This window comes from Monodelphis domestica, chromosome 3, assembly GCF_027887165.1.
Source record: "Monodelphis domestica isolate mMonDom1 chromosome 3, mMonDom1.pri, whole genome shotgun sequence".
Classification (NCBI taxonomy): domain Eukaryota; kingdom Metazoa; phylum Chordata; class Mammalia; order Didelphimorphia; family Didelphidae; genus Monodelphis; species Monodelphis domestica.
The window spans coordinates 478,603,540-478,617,299 of NC_077229.1; the positions used below are offsets into that span (position 1 = coordinate 478,603,540).

At 38.5% G+C, this 13,760-nt stretch overlaps 1 protein-coding gene across 1 annotated transcript in view; it reads left to right on the forward strand.

The window, feature by feature from the left end:
- Positions 1–527: 527 nt before the first annotated feature.
- Positions 528–13,760, forward strand: part of ERAP1 (endoplasmic reticulum aminopeptidase 1) — a 55,605-nt gene continuing 42,372 nt past the window's right edge. The window contains exon 1 of the mRNA XM_001363547.5: positions 528–762. Within this exon, the coding sequence (XP_001363584.3) occupies positions 729–762 (34 nt within the window). The 5' untranslated portion in view covers positions 528–728. The remainder of the gene's footprint in view (positions 763–13,760) is intronic.

The window sequence follows — 13,760 nt, forward strand, 5'->3', positions numbered from 1 at the left end:
AGATTGCAAATTCTGTACTTGATCTACTGTACCATATAACTTCCACATAGTAGGTGCTATGTGGTTAATAATTGTTAATAATAATAATAGTAATTTTCCAATTTGAAGTAAATTTATCTGCGGTATCATCTCCCTCTCTCTCCCCTTATTAGACAGGAACAGGATCTCAGTCTTATTTATATTTGGATCTTTTCCAGCATTTAACACAATGTCCAGAATTGCATTTAATACACATTTGTTGAATATTGTTCTGATTTCTGGAATTCTTTCAATTTAGGGAATCCTGATCAATAAATACTTAGAGAGAAATAAATGAATGAATGAAAATAAATGATTAAAATATACACCTCATAAGGCTGTAAGAAAATGTATGTAAAAGTGTCATATATGTTATAAAAATGTTAATCATTATTGATTTGCATGCCTTCTACAATCCCCACCCTAAATTGGTTACTGCCAGGTGTCTCCTGATAGCTTTACTGCTTCAGTTAGCAGCCTAGTAGCCCAAAGTTTTGACGACTATAGGCATCAGGCCACAGCCAAGGGCAGGTCCCCATTCATTGCCTTCCTGCATCTCAGGGGAATTTCCCTTTCTTATTTTTGACACTGGGGGTGCTTCAGGCTGGTGAGGGGACGGCCTAGGCCTTTCCCGGCCTCCCCTCCTTTCTCCAGCCACTACTTTCACTTTCAGTCCGCACGCAGGGAGGCCTAAGCTGCAAAGGACGTCCATGATACAGCGGGCTCAGGCCCCTAGAAATTCAGGTACAAGACACCCAATCCGAACTGAGACGGTGCAGGAGCGGGGTGAAACCACGGGGATGAGGAAGAGAGGGAGGGGGTCCCTAAAGAGGTTAGGATTGTTGGGCTCCACCTTGCCCCGTTGCCCAGATTAGGAGAGGAAAGAGGTGTGAGCGCTTGGGCCAGGGGTTTGGAGGTGCCCTCCCGCTGGAGCCCAGCAGCATCCGAAGTGGGGGGTCTGTTCGAGAGGGCCAGGAGTGGTGGAGTACGGTGCACCTCGACGCATCCATCAGCGGCCGCCATAGAGCAGCCCGGAGCGGGGGCTGAATGACTCAGCGCCCGGAGTGAGGTATACTGGTGTGTAAAGGCAGAGCGGACGGGGTCCAGGCGAGGCAGGGGATGAGCCACATTGTTCGCGGAGGGGCCTTTGGTCCACTGCTAGCTCTGGCCCGGACTCGGCCCTCAGTGTGGGAGGGATGCTCCGCCTGCCAGCCTGCAACCTCCTCCTTTGCCTACAGAAAGTGTGCGCTTGGAAAGCTCCTTCTCCATCTTCCCCCATTCAGCCTCTTCCTTGCTATGGCTTCTGCAGCTCTGGGCCCGGACCCCACGCAGCCCCACCTGCAGCCTTCTTCCTGATTGCTCGCTTCCTCCTAAAGAGCGGCCCGCATGTTCTAATGTTAGGCCTGGGGAGCTAATCTGCCTTCCGACTGGGGCTGAGTAGAGCAAGGTTTTGCCGCAACCGCTGAGCCTCCTGGGAATTGTAGTCTTCTAGTTAAGGCGGGCTCCTTTGTTATAAGGAGGCTGTTTCCTTCCCTATCCTTCCGGTGCCCCCTAGAGACTGGTGAATTCCATTTTCCCTGGACTCATTACCTTGGTTATTTCAGGTTTCAGTTCCTTGTTTTTTCGTTTAGCTGTGTAATTCGGCTGGAGACTCCAGAGGTCACTTTCTTTTCCCATCAAGAATAAATTAGAGATAGGTTTTCCTTTCCAACATTTCTCCTTTTGTCTCAACATATTCCTATTCCGACTGGCAGCCCTGTTTTCTCTATGAGTTATACAGTTCATTCAATACAATTTTAAGGTTGATGGCAAAAACAGGAAGACAAAACTTTTCCTTTATTTTTTATTTTTTTTTTTGTGCCCTGGAAGTGGTTCTCATTTTGTATTTCCTAGGTGTTAAATTATATTGCTGATAGTTCGGCAAAAATCTGTTAAGTAAGGAAAGCAAAGTTTATTCAGCTGGAGAAAACAAAAATGAGTTTTCTTAGGCAAGGGTTAATGTTTAACAGTTCTTTTCATTATTAACATTTTCTTTATCTCTTAAAAGTAGAAAACTAACAAAATAATAAATCAAGCTCTGATTTGCAGTTTTCCAAGCCTTAAAGCTTTGCTCACACTGGACAGTTAACAATTGCCCATGCTGAACCATTTTGAACTGGCTCCAGCATACTCTTGGACTCTCAGACCAAAACAAAACAACCCCCCCTCCCAAAAAAAAGAGCCCTGAAATACCTTTCCTCCTGAAGGCCTAGGGATACACAGACCCCTGAAAATAAAGGCAGGGGGAAACATTTATGCAGTCTGAGAAAGATTTTTAAAGGATTCAAAACTAGATGTAACCTTGAAAATTGACTTGTCCAGAACTTTCATTTATAGATGAGGAAACTCAAGTCTGGAAGAGAATGTATGGATCTTAACATCACAAAATCATTTAGGTAATGGAGATGAAAAAATTTTGACATTAAAAAACCATGCATTTATTACAAATTTTTTTTCCCAAGGCTGATACATTATTCAAGAGGTTTATCTTTCTTGCCCCTAGTTCTGATCCAGGCCCATTCAAAGATTTTTCTGATCAGAGATTTACCTTCCTTTTGCTTAGGTTCTTAGAAAACCTTGAATACAAATTAAAAAGCACATATCATATAGAAAAAATTCCTCAAACTATTAATAAAGTAAGTATTCTTTCTTTTTTATAACTCAGTGAAAGGTTTACAAAAGTTTTCTCTAAAATTTTGTTTATTTTTATAGAGATCTGAACAAATGAATATTTGGCTATTCACACAGTAGGAAAAAAGAACAGTGTGAAGTTTGAACTTCTGTTATGTAGTTTTAAAAAAATGGTAATCTAGTAACACAAAACCCAGTTTTGCTGTGTCCCCTTCCTTCTGTTTTCTTTTGTGTATTTTTTTCTCTCTTTAAAAAATCCTAAATTTTATAAATGCCAAGTAAAGTAGTTACTTCCAGGTACATAGCATAAAAAGATTTTACATGAAATTATAAATCTCCATTATGTATATAATCAAGCAGAGACATTCTTATATTTGCACACATTCTGCAGTTTGAGTCCATCACCTCTTGCATACTGCATCAACAGTTCTCTGGAATCATAGTTGGCTTCAATGAAAATGTTTACTATTGTTTTAAATCAGTGGTTTTCAAAGTGTGCTCTAGAGACTCCAAGGGTCCTTTGAGATTCCTTTAGGGAATCCAGGTAAAAATTCTTTTCATAATACTAAGATGTTTTAATTTCTTATATAGTAAATATTGACAGATATGATACTCATAAACAAAACTCTTTGAGAAATACTCAATAATTTTTAAAAGTGTTAAAGGGTTCTGAGACAAAAAAGGCTGAGAACCACTGTTTAAATAACTCAAAACTTTAAAAAGATGAAAAAATTATTTTAAAACTCACTGAGAAAGGGGTTCTGGTCCCTTTTTTGCTCCACCTTCAGCACCATCTTGCCCCTGGGATTCTATGAGGCCTCAACTTATGGAGGAAGAAACGTTTGACTCTTTTTAAAAAGTCTCCTCTTTCCTTCTTAGTGAGACTTCACAGGTATCTAGAATTTTTCCTGTTTGTGCAAGCAGCTGTTAGACAATAGAAAGCCAGCTGCATTAATACTGACAATGCTGACCAAGAAAGATGCTTTGAGATGATAGCACGTCAACATCAAATACATTAGAAATTTTCTCGAAAAAAGGAAATCTACTGAAGAGGGTTCAACCATCATAATTCAAAATAAATTTTAAAAACTTTTCTTTAAGTGCCTATTACATCCAAGGCTCTGGGAATACAAAAATAAAGGCCAGGCCTTCTGTGCTCTAAAATAAATTATATTGTACTTTGGAATACAACTTGTATATAGATAACAGATAGTATTGGTGCCAGAAAAGCATTAACAATGAGAGACAAGGGAGTGCTGAATCCTGTAGAAAAAAGTAGAGAAGAGAATTCAGGTATGCCCATGGCTGATCATGTGACTAAATGGGAGAGTGTCCAGTTCAAAAAACAACAAGGCAGCAGGCCACATCTTCAGCAGTTTAGATGCAGTTAAGGCTGTAGTTGTAGGTAGCTGTGACCACCCAGTTGACAGTAAATACCTTTATCTGTCCTCTGTCTGTGGAGTTGTGAAGATTGGAAGAAGACACACCCCAGTCTCTATTCTCTTCAGACAAAATGGCCTTGTAAGCTATACCAAAGGATGCACCTGGATCAGTGGCAGCAGGATTTTGTAGAATATGTGAGTTGAAGCTAGAAAAACTGAGTTCCAATCCTGTCTCTACTAATGGTAAACTACAACACTTAACCTTTCTTGAATTTCATCTCCTTATCTGTAAATTGAGGAGGCTGGATTAGATGGCATCTAAAGTACCTTTTTGTGTTAAACACGTGATACTCCAAAACCAAATGGTTGCCATAATGGAAATGGCAAACCATTCCAATATACTTGTCAAGAACATCCCAGATGGGGTCACAGAGAGTTGGACATGACTGAAAGCAACAACAACAACAACAACAAATAGACTTTCTAACCTGCTGGAGGGATTCCTAGATTCTTGAACTTAAGTAATTCATAACTGGAGAAATAAAATTAAAATTCCTTGTTGGTGGCCTTAAAACAAAACAAAAACCCAAACCTCTCTTCTGTAAAAATTAAAGTTAAATCTCAAATAATAAAATATTATATTTTAGGAGGTTCATTAGAAATCAAGGAATAAAGAGTATACAAAATAAAGACCACATGCCCATGGCTGATCAGCCAGTTCAAACACCAGCCTTACCACCACCAAACTCAGGACAGGAAGTAAAGAGGCGGGGACCCTCCACACCCCTGCCTAATATCCCCTGCCTACAGGAAGTACATAATGATGGGAAGTTGGTGGGCTCCCAGGAAATGTAGTTCTTTTTTAGGATAACTGATTTTCAATTATACACATCCCTTCTTTTTGTTTTGTAGACTTACTCTTGACGCTTCCATTTTATTTATTTGTTTGTTTATCAATCTATATCTATTTAGTGGGTTTGAATTTTTTATTTAATTAATTGATTTAAAATAATTTTTCATGATTCATGATCTTTGCCTCCTCTCCTCCCACCCCACTCCTGTAGTAAACAAGCAGTTCCACTGGGTTTTATACATTTAACTTTTCCAATTTAAAAGAAATGGTCAATGTTTATAGAAGAGGATTGCTAAAGAGCCACTTGGAGTTAAAACTGAAGCTGGTACATATTCTTTGCTATGCAAAGGGGAAATAAGGGGAGCACTGGTTGTGCGGAAATAAAAAGAGAACTGACTCCATATCATATTAATTAATTAGTATTAATTGAGTTGACCTCTTGGACTAAAAGGGATTGCATTTTTCTAATGGCAGAGACCATTTACTGTGAATGAGATGATCCTTTGAGATATTTCACAGGAGGATGCAGAAACATAGAGAGAAAATTATTAGCAACACAATCATAATCCATTTGAAGTATGAGTCTGACAAGAATTATGAAATACTTTATGTTAAATGAAATGTTCATTCTTAGAAATGAGCCAAGCCAAGAAAGTAAAATTCTTTCTAATTATGTTGAGGGAAGTTGGAAGAAAGCTTAAACAACATATCAAGTAATGATGCTGGATCTGTCTTGTTATTAATACCTGACTTTTCTAACAGTGTGATAAAGAGTTTTTGAAGTATTAAGTTCATTAATGTAATAAATTTTTAATCCCTACAGAATCATTGAATCTTTTTTTAAACCCTTACCTTCCATCTTGGAATCAATACTATGTATTGGTTCCAAGGCAGAAGAGTAGTAAGGGCTAGGCAATGGGGGTCAAGTGACTTGCCCAGGGTCACACAGCTAGGCAGTGTCTGAGGCCAAATTTGAACCTAGACTCTCCCATCTCTAGACCTGGCTTTCAATCCACTGAGACACCCATCTCCCCCCGAGAATCATTGAATCTTAAAGTAGGAGGGGTAGCTGTCATTTTAAACTCTTACCTTAAAAAACGGCATCCTCTCATGTCATGTCTAATAATGTCATTTTGCCATTTGAATACTCCCAAGGGCCAGGAACTCACTGCTTTATGAGATATATCTCTTAACTTTTGGAAAGTTGAACATTAATTTAGAATTTTAGAGCTGAAAGGGATCTTAGAAATCATGTGTTACAATCCTCTTATTTTAAAAATGAAGAAACTGAGTCCTAAAATGCTAAAGTAACTTGTCTAAGGTCACTGAATTAATGCTGTTTTTGAATCCATAGAAATTTTTCTCTTAGAATGAAAAAGAGAGCAGATGATATTTTAATTCTTCATTTGGTAGCCAATGCCTCTTGAAATGAATGATTTTTTGTGGTAAATTGGCATAAAAGTTCATAAAGAAAAAGAGTGGGGAGAGAGAGATCCCACATATACTGTTGTTTCAGCATGTCTGACTCTTTATGGCCCCATTTGGGGTTTCTTTGGCAGTTACTGAAGTGGTTTGCTATTTCCTTTTCCAGCTCATTTTATTAAAAAAAAACAGACAATTAGGGTTAAATGACTTACCCAGGGTCACACAGCTAGTGTTTGAGGCCAGACATGAATTCATGAAGATAAGTCTAGCCGATTCCAGTCTCAGGGTCCTATCCTCTGGGCTACCTAGCTGCGACACACATATCCAGTGAAAATTTTGAAGAATGTTCTTTGTAGCCTTCTAAGCCTCCAAATCTCCATGAGTGTACCTTGAGATCCACTGGGACAGCAGTTCCAAAGATGAGTTCTCAGTCACCCCTCATTATAGAGGATCAGTTCTATCTCTGATATCACTAGATTTTTTTTTACTGATTTTTCCTTAAAGTTCCCAGAGGTTTTAGAGCAATTGTGGGTAGGAAAACAAGGTATATTTTCTCTCTGTGTGCCCATTATTATATACCTTTATAGGTATTTTTGGAATTTGGAATTTTGGAATTTTTTTTCTTGGAATTTGGCAAATGTTACCAATCAGGGTCTTATTTGTTGTTTTGTTGCTTTTCTAGATTTAAGAAAGTGGTGGAAAAAATATTAATAATACTACAGATTCACCTTAAATGTCATTTCACTTTTTTCAGAGAGTATGCTAAACATTTACAAGCACACCCTTGACTCTTGACACCATATTTATTTATTTTTTAAAATTAATTTATTCAGTCAATTTCAAACCTTATTCCTTGGTTACAAGAATCATATTTTATCCCTCCCTCCCCTCCCCCCACCTTTCCTGCAGCTGACGTCCTTGATCAAAACCTATTTCCATGTTGTTGGTGTTTGCACTAGGATGTCCATTTAGAGTCTGCATCGACCCATGTATTCAAGCAGTTGTTTTACTTCTGTGTTTCTACTCCAACAGTTTTCCTCTGTATGTGGATAGTGTTCTTTCTTGGAGATGCCTCCAAGTTGTTCAGGATCACTGCATTGCCACTAATGGAGAAGTCCATTACCTTCGATTGTACCACAACGTGTCAGTCTCTGTGTACAATGTTCTCATGGCTCTGCTCCTCTCACTCTGCATCACTTCCTGGAGGTTGTTCCAGTCTCCATGGAATTCCTCCACTTTATTATTCCTTTGAGCACAATAGTATTCCATCACCAACAGCTACCACCATTTGTTCAGCCATTCCCCAATTGAAAGACATTCCCTCATTTTCCCATTTTTTTTGCCACCACAAAGAGTGCTTGACACCATATTTATAATTGATAATATTTGAATACTATAACCGATTGAAAGAGTGTAGGAGGGAGAAAGAAAAGGGAAGGGAGAATGACTAATTTTATAAATATGTCCTTAAGGAGGGGCCCTCAAGTCCTGGGCCTTGGAGAGCCCAGGAGCTCACTTTTCTTCAGAGGTGGGCATGAACTCATAAGGGACTACATGATTGAACAAAGAGCAAAGGTGCCATTAAATTTTAAAAATTTAACTCAATTGCTCTGTACTAGTCTCTGGACTCCAAAGTGTGCTATAAATACAGTAAATAAGATTGATGTAGTGCTTGGCATTTTGGACCTAGAATCAGGAAGACCTGAGTTTAAATCCAGCCTAAGATACTTTACTATGTGACCTTGGGCAAGTCACTTAAATCCTCTTTGACTCATATTTTAAAAGTTTCCTTCATCTGAAAAATGAGCTAAAGAAGGAAATAGCAAACCACTCTGCTATCTTTGCCAAGAAAACCCCAAATGGAGTCACAAATAGTTGAAAATGATTAAAATGAATGAACAGTAAATAGGCATCGTACTATTTCATTTAGGTCCTTTTGTACAATATTTCATATATTGGGATGTATTGCATCAATGAGATGGGCCAAAAATGATTACAGTCTATCACAATCACACAACAATTAAATAGCAGAACCAGGTCTTAAATTACAAATAATATTTGTGGGGTAGTGGACAGAGAAGTGGACCTAGAGGATTACTGCATAGGCTTTCTAGCTATGTGACTCTGGGCTAGTCATTTAACCATGATATGCATCAGTTTCCCAATAAGTAAAGTGAGAACAATCATAGATAGCACTTAGTTCCTAGAATCATTGAGAGGATAAAATAAGATAAAATATCTAAAGTACTCTGCAAACCTTGAAGTACTATAAAAATGCTGGAAATTATTATTATCACATCACTCTAACTTCAATATTTCAAGGAATTCTAGATTTTATGGATTGTAGACTGAAGCCTCTAAATGTCTTTTCATTACCTTATAACTTCTATCTTTTTTAATTAAAAAAAATTTTAAACCCTTACCTTCCATCTTGAAATCAATACTGTGTATTGGTTCCAAGGTAGAAGAGTGGTAAGGGCTAGACCGTGGGGGTTAAGTGACTTGCCCAGGGTCACACAGCTGGGAAGTGTCTGAGGTCAGATTTGAACCTAGGACCTCCCATCTCTAGGCCTGGCTCTCAATCCAACCGAGCTTCCCCTACCTTCTGTCTTAATATCAGTTCTGAGACAGCAGTTGGAGTTAAGTGACTTGCCTAGGGTCACCTAGCTAGGACATGTCTAAGTCTAGATTAGAACCCACATCTTGGTACTATACACATTGTGCTACCTCAGTGCTCTTCTATATGTCTTTTTTGTTTTTTTTTGTTTTTTTTTTTTGTTTTTTTTTTTAAACCCTTACCTTCCGTCTTGGAGTCAATACTGTGTATTGGCTCCAAGGCAGAAGAGTGGTAAGGGCTAGGCAATGGGGGTCAAGTGACTTGCCCAGGTTCACACAACTGGGAAGTGTCTGAGGTCAGATTTGAACCTAGGACCTCCCGTCTCTAGGCCTAGCTCTCAACACACTGAGCTACCCACTGCCCCCTCTTCTATATGTCTTAAAGGTCTTTATGAGTTGCTACAGCAAAATAAAACATAAACCAAATGGTGGCCAACTCTCCAGTGATAAGTCTCTTTTCACTTATTTGAGCCATCCCTGATCAAATGATATTGTCACCAAGTATGAACTCAACAAGCTAACCTTCCATGACTTGTCATCATCTCTGGGCCATGATGAGACATTAGAGTAGGAATTTAGTGAATAATTTTAACAATTAGGAAATGTTTTCTTTTATTGAGCCAATATCTTCCCCTTTCTTCTTTCCCACTCCTGAAGCTAGTTCTTATTTCTACGCCCAATGAAAAAGAGTAAAATCAGTCACTGACATTTTGAAAGACAGGGTTAATATCCATTCTAAGTCTTGTCTTTGTCAGGCTAAGCATGCTCAAGGCTTTTATCTGAGCCTTGTCTGCCATCTTGGCCATTTTGGATCTTCCCTAGCTCATCCCAATATTGTGCACTTAAAACTAAACACAGTATTTCAGATGTAGTCTTGATCCAGAGGAGCCATCCATCAAAGAGCATTGCTTTGCTGAGCACTGTACTAAGTACTGGGAATTTACAAAGACACAAATGAGACAGTCTCTGCCCTCAGGGAGCTCATGTTCTATTGGTGAAGGTGATCTAGCGTATAGATAAAATATTTACAAAATAAATACTAGATGCATTTGTGTTTGGGTGGGGAAGAAGAGAACTAACAGCTGTGGTGGGGGGATCAGGAAAGACTGGTGTCACTTGAGCAGACTTTTTTTTTAAAACTTTAAACCCTTACTTTCCACCCTAGTTAATGTCTCCAAGGCAGGAGGGCAAGGGCTAGGCAAATGAAGTTAAGTGACTGAGGCACAGTCACACAGCTAGGAAGTGTCAGAGGCCAGATTTGAACCTAGATCCTCCTGACTGGTTCTCTCTCCACTGTGCCTCCCAGTTGCCCCTCTCAAAAAGAATTTTAAAGGAATCAATAGATGCTAAGAGCTGAGGTTTAGAGTTGAATGTGTTTGGGAGACGATTCATTTTAATTTTTTTTATACTCAGAGTACAGTTTGGTGCATTAGGCACAGTTGGTATTTAATAAGTGTCCATTGAGTTGAATTGAATTATTCTAGGACACTGTTTTGTTTCTCTTAATGTAATTTAACCACTCGTTAGCAGTTTCATCTTCTGCTGAATGTTATTGACTGGTACTGGTATAAAAACACCAAGATCTTATTCACGTGAATTGCTTTTATAGCTAAATCTCTTCCCTCCTTTATTCATTCAGCTGACTTTTTTTTTAACCCAAGTTTGAGATCTTATACTTAAATCTCATCTTGTTAGACGTAGTCTATTGTTCCAGCTGGTAAAAATCTTTTTAGATTCTTCTTCGGTATTAATTGTCTCTCATACCTTTATGTCACCTAAACATTTTATCAGTTTTCCACTTATGTCTTTGTTCAAATCATTGATAACAGAATGGAACAGAAAAGGAGCAAAAGCAGAACCCTATGACCTCCTTCTAGATCAAGAGGAATACATTAACCATCACTCATTCATTTCCTCTCTTTCAATCCAGCCTGTTAACTGAGCTTAAGCCCATCTATTTATTAAGATTATTTTAGCAGCTGTGTAGAGGATGGATTGGAGAGGAATAGACATGATGGGAACTCTAGTGTTCAATAACCATTTATTTCTAGTTTGTGATATCGAGAGGAAATCGGAGGATATCTAACTTCTGGGAAAGAAGATTTCAAAGGGTTCAGAAGAAAACCAAGCTGGACCTGAGAAACTAAAATTCTACTGGGGATGTCAGTTCAAGAAGGATGGAAGGGGCAGCGAGGTAGCTCAGTATAGAAGAGCACCAGAACTGGAGATGGGAGGCCCTAGGTTCAAATATGACCTTAGACCCTTCCTAGCAGCTGAGCAAGTCACTTATCCCCAACTGCCTAGCTCTTTCCACTCTTCTGCCTTATAACCAATACTTATTATTGATTCTAAGACAGAAGATTAGAGTTTAAAAAAAAATAAGGATGGGAGTTGTGTGATAATGAAGTCCTGAAGACATACTAACATTTATTTAGCACCTTAAAGTTTGTAAAATACTTTACATATGTTATCTTCTTTAATCTTAACAACAACCCTATGAGGGAGTTGCTATTATTAACCCTATTTTGCTGTTCAATCACCATAGTTGTGAACCCATTTGAGGTTTTCTTAGCAAAGATACCAGAATGGCTTGTAATTTTCTTTTCCGGCTTATTTGACAGATGAGGAATTTGAAGCAAATAGGTAAGAAAATAAGTAGATAACTAGGAAATTGAAGTAAATATGTAAGAAATTAAGTAAAAAGTAAAAAACAATGTGTATTTCTTAGGGTTATATAGAGAAAAAGTGTCTGAGACAGGATTTGAACTCATTAAGATGAATTTCCCTCTCTCCAAGCCTGGTACCCTATTCACTATGCCACCTACCTGTTCATTTCACCAATAAGAAAATTGAAGCTGAATGTATAACTCTGTCAAAGTCCCATGGCCAGTAAATATTTGAAGCAGAAACCAAACTCTAGTCTTCCTGACTCAAAAAGCCAATTATATGCCACCCACTATGTTATTCAGCTGGAACAATTCCAATGACCCAAAAGGGAACAATTCCCAAGAAAAGGAAAATTGAGATTTATTTGAAAAGACTTATGTGGATACACAGGGAATTCCTCAACCAATTCTCAGCTTTAAAAAAGATAGGTACATTAAAAAAAAAGAAGGGGAGCTGCTAGGTGGCTCAGTAGATAGAGGGCCTGGCCTAGGGATGGGAGATCCTGCGTTCAAATTTGACCGCAGATACTTCCAACCTATATGACCCTCAATTGCATACGTCTTACCACTCTTCTGATTTGGAACTGATACTCTGTTCCACAACAGAAGCTAAAAGTTAATTTTATTTTCTTTAATTTTAAACATTATTTTATTTGGTCATTTCCAAACATTATTCACTGGAAACAAAGATCATTTTCTTTTCCTCCCCGCCCCCCTTCCCACCACCTTTCCCTCTCCCATAGCCGACGCACGATTCCACTGGTTATCACATGTGTTCTTGACTCGAACCCATTTCCCTGTTGTAGGTATTTCCATTAGAGTGTTCATTTAGAGTCTCTCCTCAGTCATATCCCCTCAACACCTGTAGTCAAGCAATTGCTTTTCACTGGTGTTTTTACTCCCACAGTTTATCCTCTGCTTGTGGATAGTGTTTTTTAGATCCCTGCAGATTGTTCAGGGACATTGCATTGCCACTAATGGAGAAGTCCATCACCTTCGATTGTACCACAATGTATCAGTCTCTATGTACAATGTTTTCCTGGTTCTGCTCCTTTTGCTCTGCATCACTTCCTGGAGGTTGTTCCAGTCTCCATGGAATTCCTCTACTTAATTATTCCTTTTAGTACAATAGTATTCCATCATCAACATATACCACAATTTGTTCAGCCATTCTCCAATTGAAGGGCGTCCCCTAGTTTTCCAATTTTTGGCCACCACAAAGAGGACAGCTATGAATATTCTTGTACAAGTCTTTTTCCTTATTATCTCTTTGGGGTACAAACCCAGCAGTGCTATAGCTGGATCAAAGGGCAGACAGTCTTTTATCACCCTTTGGGCATAGTTCCAAATTGCCCTCCTGAATGGCTAGATCAATTCACAACTCCACCAGCAAAAAATTAGTGTCCCCACTTTGCCACATCCCCTCCAGCATTCATTACTTTCCATAGCTGTCATGTTAGCCAATCTGCTAGGTGTGAGGTGATAATTCAGAGTTGTTTTGATTTGCATCTCTCTGATTATAAGAGATTTAGAGCACTTTTTCATGTGCTTATTAATAGTTGTGATTTCTTTGGCTGAGAACTGCCTGTTCATGTCCCTTGCCCATTTCTCAATTGGAGAATGGCTTGATTTTTTATACAAATGATTTAGTCCTTTGTAAATTTGAGTAATTAAACCTTTGTCAGAGGTTTTTATGAAGATTGTTTCCCAATTTGTTGCTTCCCTTCTGATTTTGGTTACATTGGTTTTGTTTGTATAAAAACTTTTTAATTTGATGTATTACAGATTATTTATTTTGCATTTTGTAACTCTTTCTAATTCTTGCTTGGTTTTGAAGTCTTTCCCTTCCCAAAGGTCTGACATGTATACTATTCTGTGTTCGCCTAATTTTCTTATAGTTTTCTTCTTTATGTTCAAGTCATTCACCCATTTTGAATTTATCTTGGTGTAGGATGTGAGGTGTTGATCTATTCCTAATCTCTCCCATACTGTCCTCCAATTTTCCCAGCTGTTTTTATGAAATAGTGGATTTTTGTCCCAAAAGCCGGGATCTTTGGGTTTGTCATATACTGTCTTGCTGAGGTCGTTTTCCCCTAGTCTATTCCACTGATCCTCCTTTCTGTCTCTTAG